Below are 18,442 nucleotides of genomic sequence, written 5' to 3'. Positions count from 1 at the left end.
ACCAGCCGGCGGCCTCCTAATTTCGTAGGATATCATACGTTTTGGTGTGCATGCATTTTCGTACGATATCATACGGACCCGTTCATGAGAATGCGTTGGACGACAGCAGCTCAACAAACGGAAAGATGATTCTTCAGGAAATCATATTGTTGTCTGGATGGTGCAACATGTCACAATGTGATGTAATGTGTCTGTTTTTTTTATCATTTCATTAGTACAATGATGATAGAATTATTATTTTTTTTAAATAGTTTGTTGAAACCGTTTCTATGATCGCATCAATCTGACAGCATTTCAGACATAATACTGTATTTCATGTTGTAAATGGTGACATCATATCTTAAAATGTAACACAGGGGTGTATAAAAATTAAAAATTAAAAGTTGAAAAAAGATGATTAATAAGTTTTGGTAATCCATCGGGTCCCGTATAAATAGGTAGAATACTGAGTTACAGCCGAACATTAACAACCGTTACACTTCCAGGATTGCGCCGGAAATTCCGCTGGAAATTCCGCTGGATGTCAGTCTTTTTGACCGGATGTCCATTACCGTCCGCTTTCTTTTTGTCGGAATTTTAAAACTCCGGTCGATTTATGAGGACTATAGTTAACTGCTCCTCAGATCTCTGCAGGGTTAGTCTAAATCCACGACGTTCCTCTTCAGGGATTGCTCCGTTGCCAACGGAATTTCCGCCAGATTTCACTCATTTAGGCTGGATATCCGTAATCTGGGATTCCTTTGTGTTGGCATTTTAAACTCCGGTCGAGGACAATCCGAGACTACTGCAGAGTAAATCCAGACAGCTAGCTAGACTATCTGTCCAATCTGAGTTTTCTGTTGCACGACTAAAACAACTTTGAACGTACACATGTTCCATCAAAACAAGTTCCTTCCTGAGACTATTTTGTTGTGTGTAGAGATGTGTGTGGTTATTCTGTAGCAGCCAGGGTCCGGTTCGCCATATGTGGATAACTGAGTAATCCAGATTAGAATGTTGATGATTTGACATGTCTGGATATTTTTTTTTTTGGTTTAAAATTTATATTGAGCTGTCATACATCCAAATCCTTCAGCCCAAACCTGCAAAAGTGCAGGCTTGTTGACTGGATCATGACCAAGAGGAATTTGGGTGAACCCAATACATGAAGTAATTTTAGAATACAAATGGCTTGCTTTTTTTAGTGCTAGCCTTGTGCTAGGCCCTCAAATGCTCCCTCCCTTGACATGTCAATTTTACCCCCACCCCAGAACCGTCACCTGTAGAGATACGTATATCAAGCAAGAGATAGCTGCTGTAGCCTACGGCAACCATACATGTAGTGCAGGAAAAGAACAAGTTCACACCATTGCACAATGTCCATGTTTGCGTGATGTATGTCTTGGACCTAATTTCAGGTTTTTATATCACTTTGGTACTATTATTGAAAGGTGGTTAAACAGCAGATCATCAAAATGGCTGTTTTTTCAAATATGTAATCACATGTTCAATTGACAAAGTACAAAGTACAACACACATAATTACACAGTACCTTTTTTACCACACTTAATCAGTGTGTCATCAAAGACAATGGAAGGAGGAGGAATGTCCTTTAACATGGAGCAGGACAGACAGCAAGGAATAGTAAGGGGAAACAAGGGATCCGCCAGAGAGGAAACGCTGCGTACATTTGATCATACAGTAAAGAGTATACCTACTTATTTGAGTTAAGATTTTAAAATCAGAATTCTGAGAAAAAAAGTCAGAATTCTGACTTTAATCTCAGAATTCTAAATGTAATCAGAATTCTGACTTAAAGCGTAACTCTCGCCAAAATGCAACCTAGGGTTGTGAATGTACCCGAGTCAAACTTTAGTTTAAAAGCATAATTAGGATGGAAATGCCACTTTTAAGATTTACCGTATTCTCGTTTTCGGTCAAATGGCCTTTTGAATGGGAGTGCTAGGGGCACTTTGATGCTAGCCTCAAAATAGCTATTTTTAAAACACTAAGAAGGCTCTACACAACATGAAACTTTGCTCCAAGTATCACCAGGGGCTCCACACATGAACTCGAGCATTGAGAACATTGTTCGTGTACACAAAGTTTACAAAAAAGAAAGGTTTTGAACGACTCACTTTAGCAGTTGTTGTTGACGCTATCCGCCATCTTGTCAGTGAATGAACGGACTCCATAGGAGGAAATCTCATTTTTATATGAGGCTCCTTTTTCAACTACAAGGTCAATATTGTAACGACAAAATAACAAATTATCCGTGCATTTATATGGAACTAAGCTTTAGGAGCTTTCCATCTTTACTCTCCTCCCTGTTACATTGCATTTGGAGATTGACTATCTTTGACTTGCTAGATCAGTGGTTCTCAACCTTTTTTGTGCCAGCGCCCCCCTTATCCATTATCCAGGTCCCTAACCGCCCCCCATCAAGTAAGATGTAGGCTAGTTGCCCCAAATATTAATGATTACGCCCTAATATTAAGCCTATTCTTGTTGTTACTATTGTTATCACAAATAATCAAAAAATCATATCATTGAATGACAAACAACATATTTATTAGTTTCCCAGGTATCAAAAAAGATGTTAATATAGAAATTATATTTACAGGTGTTTAAATATTGCAACCATTTGACATTCAATTAAAATTAGGTAACAGCAGCCAATCAGAAACAGTTAGCAATTTAACATTCAAATCTATTTTTCATTCAAATCTATAAATCTATAACCAAATTGTTCCAATGGAAAACAAGCTGGCACTTATCAAGGGGTAAAAGCAGAAGGATTTACTTCCGAATGGAAATAAGTTTACAACCTTTGAAAGTTAGTGAGAGCCCTTGTTTGATGCTTAGAAGAGTATAGGTTTGCTATCGCCTGTCTTGCGAGTAAATAGCAGAAAAACTAATTTTAAAGTCATTTTAAAGCAGAAATCAATATTTTAATAGTAGCTGTGGCTCTAGATAATGCAAGAAGCACTTTTCAATCCCACATTTGTTTTATGAAAATTACAAAGTTTGACTGATTTATTAGAGTTATAGAGAGTATAAATTTACAGAGTCTTTAAATGCTTCAGATGTAAAGTTATTTGCTCACAAAGTGGCGCCAAAATGAATGGCAGTCAATGGAATGCTAACGGGAGGTGATGGCTTATTAGCATCAAAATGGCGCCATAGGAGGTTCGTGGTCCGAGGAGAAGCTTACCCCCTTGGGATTAAGCTGTTACATCAACAATTCCTTCTTCCTTTGATACAGTACAGTTAATGGTGAGATGGTTTTACTGCCACCTAGTGGATATTTTCTAAATTACATGAACTAAGGGATGTACTGAGAGGCTCAGGAGGAGCTTCTTCCCTCAGGCTACTAGGATCTTAAACAAGGACACTGCCTAAAATTGCCTAAAACTGCTACATTATCTGGCTCTGCTTTTTTCCTTAAAAAAGTATAAAGTTGTGTGCAGTGAAAAATAACAATAACATGCTTACATGAACTTTTATTTTAGTTTTTCTCTTGGAATCATCTAATTATTCATCCACCGACCTGGTCAGGTTTGTTTTGACCATGTTTCCGTCTCTTTGTCCCCTCAGACCAGCCAGGTAGATCTGAGGTTTGGGCACGTTGCTCTCACCGTCTCTCTTGCTTTGACAGGCAGCGTTCTTGGGCAGCCAGGTCTGAGTGACGTTTTCCCTTCTCATGTGGCTCAGATCAGTCTGCACCGAGTGTGTCACTTTGGTCAAGAGATCAGCCTAGAATTAAGACATTCAAAAAATATTGCTGCGTTTCTTTCACGCTTAATATAGTGTCAATAAATGCAGTTTCTGGTGTGTTGTTTGATGCTAGAAAAGTAAAAAAAAAAAAGTTCTTTCCAAAACTACACAGTGACTGTGATCCATCACATCGCAGAATTTGCATCTAGTGAATTCAAGCTCACCAGTTTGATAGCTTTTCTACGCAGCTCCCACTCATTCCACTCGTATGACTTGACAATGTTTGTCTCCACTGGGTGGATGTCTGTCTGTGTGCCGCTCTCACACTTGGTGATGGGCTTTACCAATAACCTCTCTCCTGGCTGCATCTGCAAAACCACAAGGCAACAACTGAGTTTGGATCAAGCTCCCAGTGAAGTCAGAGTACGGAAACAGAGTTCCAAGGCAAATAGCAACATGCAATGCTGCCAGCCACAGTATCACTCTCAATACTAACACCAGATGCAGTAACAAACAATATAAATCAATAAATAAAAATAAAAAATATGATGAAGAATGCATTTCCAAATTACATGCGGCTGCTTTAATATAACCTATACTGAGTGAGTGCTTTCAGCTATCTTCACATGCATTTTAGGTGTCCAAACTAATTTGTGTGGTAAAGCTGTGGCTGTAGCTTAAGTATATGCTTGGGAAATACTCAACGTGGCTAACCTCTGCGTAAGGACTGACGCGGGAAAATTGTTGGTGGAGTTTGAGGAGCTGAATGAGTTCAGGGGAGTGCTTGGCTTTCTCTGCCACCTCTGCAATGAAGTCGCCCGGACTGGAGGCAAATTTTAAGGCAGCTTCTTTGGACCTAAAAACATAGAGCTTCTCCTTGTGTTTAAAGACTCCAATGTGTGGATTACCTGCAACAGAAGTGTCAAATATTCCAAACTGAATGGAGTTCAGGCACAGCAGGCAAGATTAAGGATGCTCATCATATAGTATCCCTTTAAACAGAATGTATATATTTGGAAAAATATTGGAGGAAATAAATGATATTACCATGACATATTACATATACATGGATAAGAATTCTTAAGGCCTCAATAAGCTTCAGACAAAGTAGCAGGCCCACCTTATGCAAGCGTGTAGCCAGATGTGTGAAGGTGTGAAAGTAGGCAGGGTTTGAACTCTTCTCTCTATCACTACGGTCACAACTTCACTTTACAAGTGTACAACCAAATGCAACACCATGATTTCCTTTAAGGAGACTGTCTAAAAGTGTACGCTGTTATCCAAATTTGTAGGGTTCATACATGCAGCAACATTCTCTTAAATTTCTCTTGTATTTTATCTTAGTTGTCTGGTAAGAGAAAATATAAGAGAAGTCAACTCCAGATGCACCAAACGTTCTTAACTGTCAAATCTGCTCTTACCCAGGTGTGGTGAATGATGAATCCCACTTGATCATAATTGTTTATTAGCGTAGGTAAGGTAAACCCCCCTAAGAACTATGTAAGGGCAGGTGCAAATACTCTATCAAGAATTGGAGAGATGCCACCATAAAAAGGCTGCAGAAGAAGAACTTCAGCAGTAGTGATATCGACGTACTGTTAAATAAACGTACACATGGGATTTTCCAGAGGGTCGCTACTGGCGTTGAAGGAAAATTAAAAACATATATTAATAAAACATGTAATAATCCAATATATAAATATAATAATATATAATATACTGTTAAATAATCTAAATTTCATAATATGATATTAATGCATTTTTTGGGGTGTACTCAAATGACCAGGGTATCACACTACTCAGCCCTCCTATGCCAGAGCACTGGAAAGAAGAGGTCATTAGAGTTTGCCCTTACAGTCTAAATATCCCTTGAGTTATCTTGTGGGGTTGTTACGAGAGTATGGGGGTTAGAGTAAGGGGTTCAGCAGCAATACAGGCGTTGTACTAGAACTGTAGGGGTGAGCAGGCACCTGATCCTCAGATCCAGCCCTCACCTATGAACTTGGGGTTATGACTGAAAGACCAAAATGAGTTTTCTTAACAGTGTGGCTGTGGGCAGTTGGACATGCCTGAAAAGCGTGGAGCACGATGAGACACTAGGGTAGTCCCAAAGAAATATAATGGATGGATGGATTAATGGATGGATGGATGGATAGATGGATGGATTATTGAATGAATGGATTAATGGATGGATGGATGGATTAATGGATGGATGGATGGATGGATAGATGGATGGATTATTGAATGAATGGATTAATGGATGGATGAATGGATGGACGAATGGATTAATGGATGGATGGATGGATTAATGAATGGATGGATGGATGGATTAATGAAGGATTAATGGATCGATTGATGGGTTGATGGATGGACGAATGGATGGATTAATGGATGGATGGATGGATGGATGGATGGATGGATGGATTAATGAAGGAATTAATGGATCGATTGATGGATGGATGGATGGATGGATGGATGGATTAATGGATGGATGGATGGATGGATGGATAGATGGATGGATGGATAGATGGATGGATTATTGAATGAATGGATTAATGGATGGACGGTTGGACGAATGGATTAATGGATGGATGGATGGATTAATGAATGGATTAATGGATGGATGGATGGATTAATAAAGGGATTAATGAATGGATTGATGAATGGATGGATGGCTTGATGGACAGACGGATGGATGTATATCAAGGAGGCAGTGGGATGTAGCCAGGAGGTGGCTATGACAGCAGGCTTTTGTCCCACTTTCAGTGATTCAGAATAGATACTTTATGTGACCTAGTTTGTTTGAAGCGTGCTGAGGCCTTTACCCATACGCCCAAATTTGACAAAGAAGAAACATCCAAATACCTTTCTTGATATCATATTGGTGTATCATGAGAACAGTACCTGGAAGTAGAAGCCCATCGTTGTTCACAAGCGTGTAGCCACAGACTCCATTATACTGTAGCGACAGCTCATTAAAATTGGCTGTTGTTTCAGGCAGGAGCCATTCCTGTGTCTTCATCTCAGCTGGAACAATACGCTCACCTGAAAGGCATAACAAAGAAAAATAACCGCATTTAAGCTCAGCACTTGCGTAAACTTGGTCCAGCGACCTTTTTCTCTTGGAGTCCAGTTTTGTAAGACTTGTGGAACATGGACTTCATTACCATACTGACCCGAATATAAGATGACCCCAATAATAAGACCCCCCACCCCCCTTTTTAAAGACTTATTTTTTGGAAAAAGACTTTATGAGAACCAAATTTTGTTTTAATAAAGAGATTCTTTTTTTTAGCAAGGAAGTCTGTTGTTTAGAACATTTTAATTAAAGTAAAACTAAACCCATCTATATTCTGGTCAATAGGGTACTTAAGATGATGACATACTGTAACTGTTGCTGACATCAGCCATACCTGAGGACTCAGTCATTCTCTGTTCGTCTGTTTTCACCTCTGACGACTCCAGCAGACCGTCCAAATAAGCCTGCGAAAAAATCTTGGCCTGAGAGGCAATGAAGGGCTGTAGATTGTGCGTGATGTTATTAAGGATGTTCAGCAGCTCAGCCTCATCCTTAAGTCCAGACCACACCTTTGACAGGGACTTGAACAGTGGCTGAAAGACAATATGAGCAATGAAAAAAATGGGGCTGTAGAAAAAAAAAAAAAAAATAAAAAACTACTCCTTTAAGACACAAATATAAAATAACAAGACATAACAACAGTAGCAACATAACATCAGTGGCCGAGACACTTACAAAAACTCTTGCAGTCGGTACAGCTGTCTTTGATTGCACAGTTTCTTTTAGCAGCTTCATCTGTGATGAGAGCTCAGTCTGTAGGCTTTCAACATGCTTGGCACATAGACATGCATCAGCCTGGTGGTAAAAGGAAAACGCATATTTATTTTGTGCCTTCTTTTACTGCTGCAAAAATGGGTTGTTATCGTCATATAAATTCACATCATAATAGTAATAGTTTTAGACTATGTTCACACTTGGCGTCTTTTTTGGCAAGAAAAAGTTGACTGGGGCGCTTTTGTAGTGAAAAAGAAAAGCTGCCAGCGTTTTTATTCCAAAAAGCAGCCGAGAGCATCTTTTGTTGCTATGACAACAGCTACTGTTACAGTATCCTAGCTAGAGCGCTATATGGAGCAGTGCTAACGTTCAGTGTTGGTCAAAAAAAGTAATTAGTTACAGTTACAAATTACTTCTCCCAAAAAGTAATTGAGTTAGTAACTCAGTTACCACATTGTAAAAGTAATTAGTTACTCAGCAAAGTAACTGTGACGTTATTTTTTATGTTCTATAACGCTATTACGTTCTATAACATCTTTAACGTCAAATATGTTTATATTAATTGATTGCAGGGCAGGGCATCCGCCCACCCAGCCAATCATCATCGCATCATCGCATATGTGTCATCATCCCCCCCCCCCTGCTCTCTCCAGGCAGCTGATGTGTAGCCAAACCCTGACACCTCGCGCTTCATTCAACAAAATTGTAGTAACGCGCCACTTTACTTTCTCAGTAACGATAACGGCGTTGCAACGATGGGAAAAGTAATTCATTAGATTACTCCGTTACCGAAAAAAATAAGACGTTAGAGAGGGAGACGTTAGTAACGCCGTTATACTTAAACGCCGTTACTCCCAATACTGCTAACGTTAGATAAAACTAAGCGGTGGAGTGAGCTAGAGAAAGAACAGAGCGAGAGAGTGGTCCTGCTAACGTTACATGCAACACGGCAGTTCTTAAAATGGTCACGTTATTTTGATCTATTGATTCATGTACAGGGAAACGATCTTCTACTTTATTTCGTGGTGGTCACCACGAAATTGGAACGTTACCATTTCACAAACTGCCATGCGACTGAGGGAGATGGTGACAACATGATCCGCGGTCTCTGGGGGACACAACAACGGGGAAAATAAACGCTGCACGCCGGCGACAACTGCCATGACACTGGCCTGCTCTGGGGGATGCAAAAACGGGGACGCCACACGCGGTAGACGGTGACACACGGCCGCCGGGACACGATCCGCGGTCTCTGGGGGACGCAACAACGGGGAAATTAAACGGCAACAACAACGGCAACAACAACGGGGACGCGCTACAACAACGGGACGGTTGTGGTTAGGAGAACAAGAATGCGAAAAGGAACTACCACACGCGGGACGCGATCCCCGGTCTCCGAGGTGAAAGTGTTTTTTGACCCATCCACCAACCAACCTCCTTACGCGGATTTTCGGCTTTCCAAGTAACGTCACCATTTCACGAACTGCCATGAGACTGGGCTGTTACATAAAACAAAGTGAGTTCCCCGTACACGGAGCACCTGGTCATACCGTTTAACTCGCTGTGCTCCAACTCCCTTTTTTCGACAGGTTCAGAAAAGTTGAACTTTTTTCAACTTCAGAAAGACGCTCTGAGCTGCAAAAAAGAAGTCGGCGGTGGTGTTTTAAAAAGCTTTTTTTTTTCCTTTTCTTTTTTTTTACTCCATAGGTTTATAATGTAAAACAGACACTGGCAGCTTAAAAAAAGACGCCAAGTGTGAACATAGCCATAAGCTATATTATAAAATACCACAATGACACAAACCATCATTTGGCGTAACCTCACCAGTAACATTTTAAGGAAAACTTCATGCTGCCTGATGTTGTAGAGAGCCTGTTTGAGCAGGACAACTGGCACGTCACATTCTCCAGGCTGACTGTCAGGGTCCGTTAGCTTCTCCAGCACTGCTGTGTATTTCCATGCCAAATTCTGTGACACACTCAGCTCGTGTTCAATGCTTTTACTGGTGACTGGAAGAGCTTCATTAAGGATTGCGGGCACTGCGGAGAGAATGTGATGCTCTGAAGTTGCTAAATTTGTCGCTAGTCCCTTTTCAGAAATAAAGTTGCTAAGAGGGTCTGAAAAGTCGCTAAATCTAGCGAGAAAGTCCCCAAGTTGGCAACAATCAAACTTTGTTCTCTCCCACAGGACCGGTGTGTGTTGGTGACGCAAAGGGAGAAAGCAGGCAATGGACCAAACCCCCGAAACCCCCATGATTTCAGCCTATGCTGTGAAATGTAAAATGGAAATATAGACTGCATTATATACAGCGCTTTTCTAGTCTTAAAACTATAGTGCATAGTTTCTGCCTCCCCCATGAGGAATTCAAAGCAATGACAACAAAACTGTCGGCGCGTCCACATGATACAAGCCTTCCGTAATCGCGCACCACCCCCACCTCTCCTCCACCCAGTTGCTAGTAGCGAAGGAGGACACGGAGGATTAAAAAAACATGATGGACTCTTCAGAAGAGGTCATTATCTTCACTCGAGTTTCTGCGCGCGAAAGTCGCCCGGACGCCACAATCTTCTGAACATAGCCATACTGAGAAATACAGAGAGAGTTGTGTGGAGCTGATAGTCTTAGGCCCTGTTAACACGAATACGCAGAATTCGCGGGTGAAAAAGACAAAATATTTTATCAGATGTGCCTTTCGTTTAGACGGCGACGGCGTTTTTGGGGCTTAAAAACGCAAAAAAGTGAAACCACCTTCCAGAATGGAAATATTAAAAACACTCCACCGTCGCGTTCCCATCTAAAGGGTAAAAATGCACTGTGCGAGTGTGTGTGTGTGTGTGTGTGTGTGCGCCATGTGTGTGTGTGTGCGCCGCGTGTGTGTGTGAGTGTGCATTGTTTGGAGCAATAACTCCACCTCCTCGTCTGTCCAGACAAAATTCTCAGCTTTTGTTGTTCGCTTCGCGCTACTAGAGAGAGGAGAGGAGAGGGAGGAGGAGGAGGAGGAGAGGGAGACAAGTAGAAGGAAGGTTCTACTCAGGCGCGCGGACTTGGTGGATCGCATTTCACAAACTTTTGCCTCACCATACGCACGCAGATTTCCCCCCCCCCATAACGCTCGTCTAAACACGGAATAAAAAGTGAGAACGCAACGCCACTTTTGCGCTTTCTCTTCAGATAATTTCCGTCTAAACATAGCCTTAATTAGCTTCGTAGCACCTCATTTGGCAATGGCTTTAATGTAACGGACATTCATTAACATCAAAATGTTACGCACTTAAGCTTTAACGACTACTCAAAGCGCTTCACACAGTACAGGCACATTTCACCGTTCACACACACATTGATACACTGGTGGCCGAGGCTGCCATACAAGGTGCCACCTGCTCATCAGATAAACATTCACACACCAATTGCGCAGCATCAGGAGTAATTCAGGGTTCAGTGTCTTGCCCAAGGATACTTCAACATGGGACTACAGGGCCAGGGATCGAACCACCTTATACAGTACCTGCTCAGCTAGCAGGAAACCAGCCAGCCCCAGTTGACTTAGAAGGTGTTATTTTTTTACATAAAAACGTGTAGAAGCTTGAATATAAATATTATGCTAGGCACCTTATCTGTTAAATCTGCTAATGTGCCTTATCTAAAAAAAGAAAGAAAAAGAGGCACATTACATTGTCTGTAATATACATGTTTTTTTTGTCAGTAGCCTGGTATACTGTACTTAGTTCATGGATGTCAGTCTCCTCGCTTTCCTTCTTGCTGGCTTTGTTGAAGAGTCGGATCCCTGTGACAAGCATGGCGAGCTCATTGAGCTGCTGCTCCTTGTCCCGCTTTAAGAGCACCATGAAGGCTCCCAGTTCCATCTGAGGGAAGACACTCTGCAGGGCAGCTGTGAAAAGAGAAGGTGATGAGAAATCAAGAGTCAGGAAACAGTTCTCACTCTTTCTTAGCCCACAAGATTTTTGTTTAAGTGTCTGCATCCAAATGAGTCTGAAGTTGGGTTCATACCTGTTGAAAAGCTAGCAAGTAAACTTTGGTGAAATGACTCAGCATTTTAACATTGCGCATCTCATTTATTGTCTACTAGTGTTTATTTTGTCACCTATTTTAATTTAGTCTTAGTCTTGTGCCAAATGTCCTTGTTAGTTTTAGTCATATTTAGTCATTCACATATCTTTTTTTGTTAGTTAAGTTTTAGTCGACTAAAAGTCTCGTCATTTTAGTCTAGTTTTAGTCAAAAGAAAACTCAATATATCTTAGTCAAGTTTTAGTCAAAACATTTTAGTCTTTTTTATCAAATTATTTCAAAAATTATTTCTGATAACCATTTCAGTCAAATAGTTATAATGACACTTTCCGATTTTTTGTCAATATCATTATACGTAAAATGCGACCCAACATCGAGCCTCTTCCTTATTTCACCAGTAAATTCCTGTTAAACGACAAAAAACAACCACTGGATGGGAAAAGGGTATTATACAATAACTTTGAATGCAGCACGAGGCTGGCGAGGCGAGTTTCAAGTGAACGCAACATCTGTATTGTTTTTCAGACAACGGCAGAGGAATCCTCTACAGTGAAATACAGACAAACTTTTACGCCGTTTAGCTGTCAGCATTTTAACCGTGTTTAATCCAGCTGCTAGCTAACGGTAGGCTAACGTTACCTGCTGCCAAGTGGAGCGTTAACTAGCGTGACATGCGGCAATGTTTCGGTTGCCTCTAACGTCCATTTAAGCGCATCAGAGAGAAGCGCAGGCATTTAAGTAATCCGCGTTGCTATTCGGTTCGGTTGATAATGGTGGTTAAGGCACCGGTGCCGTATCAGCACCGGGTCTCGGTACCCAACCCTAGTAACAGCTGAATATTCTATATCATGATGAAAAAGTAAAGACGATTGTGGACGAAAATGAAGAGAGATTTTATCTTAGTTTTTATTTTATGCAAAACATTTTAGTCTCATCTTTTTTCGTCAATAATAATGCATGTTAATTTAGTCTTAGTCAGCGTTTTTGGACATTGGTGTAGTCTCGTCATCGTCTCATCTTAGTCATGGAAAAAAAGGTTGTTGACGAACATATTTAGTCTTGTCTCGTTTGACGAAATAAACACTATTGTCTACAAAGCAACGCAGGATTTAAAATCCCAGAGGCAACTGTAAGTGTGTAGTTCACTGGTTGATTTACTTGAGGCTAGTACAGTTCACAGACATGGCTCGTGCTTTCTGAGCAGGGTTTCTGCAGGTTTTACCAAGTCAAATTTAAGACTTTTTAATACCTTTTTAAGATTTTTTAATTTTGTCAAACGAGACGAGACTAAATATGTTCGTCAACGACCAAAAACAGGAAAATTTATTAATAATAATAATTAATTATTTAGACCTAGACACAATATCTAAGACTTTTTAAGGCCTTACATTTTGATTTTATAATTTAAGACTTTTTAGGACCCCGCGGAAACCCTGTCTGAGGCACTGGAACATCATTTGTAAGTTGTTAAAATAGGTGACATTGCTTTTAATCCTGCATTCCATCAAGTGATCACTAGGGGTGTCCTATTGAAGCTTCATGCACCATTCATTGTAGTTGTTGACCCAACTAGATAGCGCTCTTGGTTGAAAGAAAAAGGCTCAAGGAATGGCAATTCAGTGTGCTTTCAACTCTTTGTTGGACACAGAGCGCCATCTAGTGGGCTCAGAAAATAAAGGAAATGCTTCTGTATCTGTACTTGTACTGACTATAGTCCCCCAGAAACTAAAAGAACAAGTTAAAGTGAAACCTGTAGCCTGTTGCACAGCCTTGTCATCTTTAGGTGAGCCCATGCTGGTGGACAGCTGGACAAAGGTGATGATTTTACGGTACAAAGCGTCTAATTCCTCCCGTGTTTTCACTCTGCTGTCAGTGATCTCTCTCCTCACTGGACTCAGCCTGGACTCCACCACCCGATGGATTTCCTCAAGAAACTCACCTATCCAAAAACAAGTACCTGCTTAGTTATATATAGATATATATACGAAATTATAATTTTAATGCAAAGGGAATTTTTCCTCCTAAAAATGTTCTTAAATATGCAGTGATTTAAACAGTTAACATTTCAAAGTAATCAAAAGCAAACAGACAAACAAACAAAAAAGCTAACACGTGTAATATGCTCCCCTTTGTTTCTTATGAAAGCCTTGCGGCAGAGCTTTCTACAGTTTGAAGTCTGTCTACGGCTTATTGATTTAGACAGGTAAAAAGACCATTGCAATAATCCAAAAATGACCAAAATGAAGGCATGTGTTACAGCTTCACTGTCTGTATCCTGAGCATAAGTCAAATCTTTGTGATACGCCAAAGCTGATAAAAAACGGACTGAACTATCTTACTGACTGAAAATCCCAGATTTGGCAGTACCTGTTTAATACTAAAAATATCTGGAGTGTTAGAGTTCCTGGGGAAATTCCGGGTATCCCCTCAAATACCGAGGATGGGGAACATCACTGCCTGGTACAGAAACAGTACCGAGCAGGACCGCAAAGCCCTGCAGAGAATGGTTTGAGCGGCTGAACATAAACTAGGCTTTGCCCTACCCTGCCTTAAGGATATTTACACCAGGCACTGCAATGGATAAGACTAGGAGAATCATTAAAGATCCAAACCACTCAGGTAACAGCCTTTTCTCCGCGTTGAGGTCGAAAAGAAGGTAGATGAGTTTGTCCAATGGTGTGATGAGGCCTTTCTTCAATTAAACGCCACAAAAACCGAGGATATGGTCATTGATTTGAGGAAATCATCCCTCCCGCCATCTCAGACGTTCATTAAAGGAACTGGAATTGAGTTTGTTGAACAGTATCGGAAGTATCCGGAAACCGTCATCAATAAAAACCTGAAGTTTGATGTCAATTGTGGTGCAGTCTGTAAGAAGGGACAGCAACGTTTGTACTTCCTCAGGAAGTTAAACACTTTTAATGTAGATAGGGAAGTGATGTCCTTCATTTTATAAGTCCTTTATTGAATCTGTTCTTACTTTTGCCATGGTTGCTTGGTATGGTAACCTGAACATCAGGGACAAAAAACACCTAAGCCATATTGTAAAGGTGGCTGGCAAGGTGATAGGTTTCCCACAGTCCCCCTTGATGGCTATCTTTGACCAGCAAGTACTCCGCAAGGCCCGGTCTATAATAGACTGCACAGTCTGAGTTCGTAACACTCCCCTCAGGTAGGTTCAAGAGCAATAGGAGTAAAAACTCCTTTGTTCCATGTGCAATAACTCTGCTTAATTTGCACATGTAATGTAGACTATTGTAGAGATTGCTCCTATGGTGTAAAATTGTGTTGTATGTTTTACATACAGGATACATTTTTGTACTCATGTCTTTGTATTGTTGTCTTGTTTATTTGTATGTTGTTTGAATGGTTTTGTTTTTTTAATCTTGCACTCCTGACTGTCTGATATCAAGTTTCCCATTTGGGATAATAAAGTGAAGGAACCAGATACATCAGGGCAGCACCGAGAGGCTTAATAGGAGCGTTTACCCTCAGGCCACTAAGATCCTAAATGAAGACTGCCCCCCCCCTTCACATATTATTATTACTGTTTTTAATGCATAAATTGTAGGAACTGACAGAATTACATTTTACTGGAATTGTAATTTATTTCATGTGACCAATACATTGATTAATTGTTTGATTGATTGACTGATTGAAATGGATATTGGGTTTTGGAATGTTAGTTGTACAAAACAAAGAATTTTCAGATGTCACCGTGGGCTCTGGGAATTTGTTGTGGGCATTTCTCACTATTTTCATGACATTTTATAGACAGTTGATTAATCAAACAAATAAGTGACATTCATTTTAGTCGCAGCCCTCAGAGGGGCTAACCCATGCACCAAAAACTACATTCATGGTGACAATACATTTAATCAGTTTTGATTCCATGCTGTAGAGAACTTTGTATGCTCCTCATTTTAGATGGTATTTCATTTCATACAGTACCACTTACATCGTGAGGTGTAATTCATATCAAAATACACTTGCATTTTGATTGTGTCAAGGGACGGGCTGCACTTTTCCATTAGTTTTTCCAGACACAGCTGAAAGAAATGTTGTAGATAAAGATTAGAAACAAGGGTATGACTGTTATGGGTCATTCTGCCTTGTGTTTTGTGTCCGTCAGAAGAAAGAAAAGGCTTCATGAAGCTAAAATGGTAATTTTGTTTTTTAACCTGTTCAAACCTAATTTCCCATGCATTGGTGTCTAAGTGACTAATGTCAACAAAAATCTTTAAAATTGGTGCAGTATTGAGCAAGAATGCTGTAACTGTCAGCCGCGAACCGGGCTGCAATGTAATCCTATAGGGCAAATGTGCATCGTCAATTTCACCACTAAAAGTGCTGTTTTTGCCACTGGCATGCTCAGATCGTTATTACAAGTGTCTGACATTTGAAAAGGATCCCTACAGAGATGGACATTTTTGTTAAAGAGTAAAATCGTTTAACAAACAGCTCTGAGAGCGCTATCGCTAAACCCACCAGACTCCATTTAAATAAACAGTACTTTTAGTGTGTACAGATCCAGCCGATTTCCACATGTAAAACTGGTACATGATGTGTTTATTTGAACCAAACCGGAGTGGTGGCAGTTGGAACAGTAGAAAGACGAACCAAGATGGCTTTAGATTTTTTCTGTCGACTTTGAATGAAGTGTATTTTACGATGAAAAAATTACTGTTTATTCAAATGTCACCATGGAGTCTGGTGGGTTTGGCGATAGCAATTTTGGCAATGTTTTTAATGTAAATATATATATATATATATATATATATATATATATATATATATATATATATATTACTATTTATCAAAAAGGTCGACCTCAACCATAATGTTGTCAGACACTTGGAATAATAATCTGAGCATGTCAGTGGCAAAACGAGTCCTTTTAGTGGACGTAAATTGAAGGTGCGCACTAACTTATAGCTTGTTTCGCAGTCTTGCTTAATACTGGACTAGTTTCTGAGTTTGTTGTTCCCATCAGTCACTTAGACACAAAACGTAGGAAAATAGGGTCCAGGTTGAAAAAAAAAAACCCAAAGTTACTTTTTAATTTTGACATCACTACTTATTGGGACAGCGTGACTCTCGATGGACAAATAGTAGCTTAATATTGAAAAATGTACTTCAGACTTTGTAGGGTCATTTAGTCAGTGGGCGGGCCGTTTTGGCCCCAGGGGCTTATGTTTGACACCCCTGAATTAGGGGGTCCAAAAGAAAAAAAGAAGTTGTAAGCATGCAGCAAAAAATGTAAACATGTTATTGTTTTTATTCATTGTGCTCTTGTGTTACTTTATGAGGACGACTGGAGGAAACAACTTTATTAAACGGACAAAAGCAGGACCAGATAATCAGTTTAAAGCATTCCTCGCACGCATTTCTTCAATTCTATACAGTATACGTATGTATGTAACGTTACAGCTATGTCTAAATGTTCGCTACAAAAATAAAAGTATGAACGTTACCTCATTAACGTGCATCAAGTGATGAGCTTGCAGGTTGTCTAAAATAAATCTAGCTAATACAGTAACGTTAACTCACCTCTACAAGTTTCTGGACGTCTTGTTTGGTCAGTAATCGATCAACATTAAACCCATTTCTTGGGTCCAGCACAACAGCTTTCACCTGAGAAAAAATAGTGAGAAAATAACGTAAGCTAGCAACAGTTTCCAAAATGGAGTATGAAGTCACCCATGGGTGCCAAGCTGGGTTCAATAACGTTAGTAAAATATTTTACTACCATTTCGGAAGTGACACTTTTAACGGTCACTCAAAAGGGGGTCTATGACATAAAGAAAGTTTAAGAAAGTCATAGCCTTACAGCGTGTGTACGAGCTGGTCTGAACTATGAAGCATTCAGCTAGCTAACGTTAGCTTAACAGGCAACTTGTAACGTTACAGCTTATTACTGACCGTGAAAGCCACCAAAGTTTCCGACACCACATGTCCTCTCACTGCACACTCCTGCACTATTTCACAAATAATGTTTTTAATCACGCTTTCTGCGTGAGCTCGAGACATTTCTACTGAAAGAAAGTAATTTATCCCCAACTACAGTTAATTGGTACCGACACAGCAAGCTAGCTAGCTACATCCACAGCAGCTTGTTGATAAATGGTTGCTATGGTAACACTTGGCGTGCAGGTCTGAGGGACCTAGTGCACTCTAGTGTCCACTAGAGTGCACTGTTGCAAAAGGGAGGTGCATTACATGTCACAATCGATCAATAATTCTACAGTAACATTGATTTTGATGATGTGCTGTGATGTTTGACGCCAAATGCATATGACAGCACTAGTAGGAATTCCATTCTAAACTGTATGGAGTATGTCAAATTTATTTTCTGTTTAGGCAGGCAACGGCCATTTATTTGAGCTATTACCTTGGAATATAGTATACTCAAGAACTGTGTATTACCTAGTGATGTCTAAATGAAGAATCATTTGTTGACCCAACTAAATGGTGCTCCTGGTTTAAAGAAAAAGGCTCGAGGAATGGCTATTCGGTGTGCTTTCAACCCTTTGTTAAACAGAACGCATCTAGTTGTGTTCAGAAAAAAAAGAAAATGCTTTACTAACCTTCATTTGTTAACCACACTTTGTAATATGAGATATGCAAAAAAGGGACAACACAAAAGAATTATGATTGAAATATTTATTATAAAAACATACATTATGGGTGAAAAATTGCTACACTCAGTCCAGACTGTTACAGTACATTTAGAGTAGGAGGAAACAGACAGACAAAAAAAACACCCTGTTCAAACTACAGCCAGTAGGACCGCAGTTCAGTCCGTGTCTGTTAGGACAGATATAGAAGTTCCCAGTCACATTTCATGTTGATTTCCACTTAGAGCTTGACTTTAGGTCACATGACAACCCCATGCCTTTAAAAGAGACAGTTTACAAAAAAAATCT

At 40.1% G+C, this 18,442-nt stretch overlaps 1 protein-coding gene across 1 annotated transcript; it reads right to left on the bottom strand.

Moving 5' to 3' along the window:
* Nucleotides 1–2,579: 2,579 nt before the first annotated feature.
* On the bottom strand, nt 2,580–17,609 carry cfap206 (cilia and flagella associated protein 206). The gene is made up of 12 exons (XM_078274647.1): nt 17,439–17,609; nt 17,067–17,150; nt 15,475–15,565; nt 13,267–13,455; nt 11,211–11,378; nt 9,314–9,528; nt 7,451–7,570; nt 7,110–7,308; nt 6,601–6,741; nt 4,411–4,604; nt 3,921–4,064; nt 2,580–3,735 (listed from the first exon to the last, which is right to left on the bottom strand). The coding sequence occupies exons 1-12, from the start codon at nt 17,544–17,546 to the stop codon at nt 3,514–3,516; spliced, it is 1,875 nt and encodes a 624-aa protein (XP_078130773.1). The 5' UTR covers nt 17,547–17,609; the 3' UTR covers nt 2,580–3,513.
* Between the last annotated feature and the right edge of the window lie 833 nt (nt 17,610–18,442).

The sequence above is a fragment of the Sander vitreus genome, chromosome 18 (genome assembly GCF_031162955.1).
Source record: "Sander vitreus isolate 19-12246 chromosome 18, sanVit1, whole genome shotgun sequence".
NCBI lineage: Eukaryota > Metazoa > Chordata > Actinopteri > Perciformes > Percidae > Sander > Sander vitreus.
This window is presented reverse-complemented; position numbering and strand designations above follow the sequence as displayed.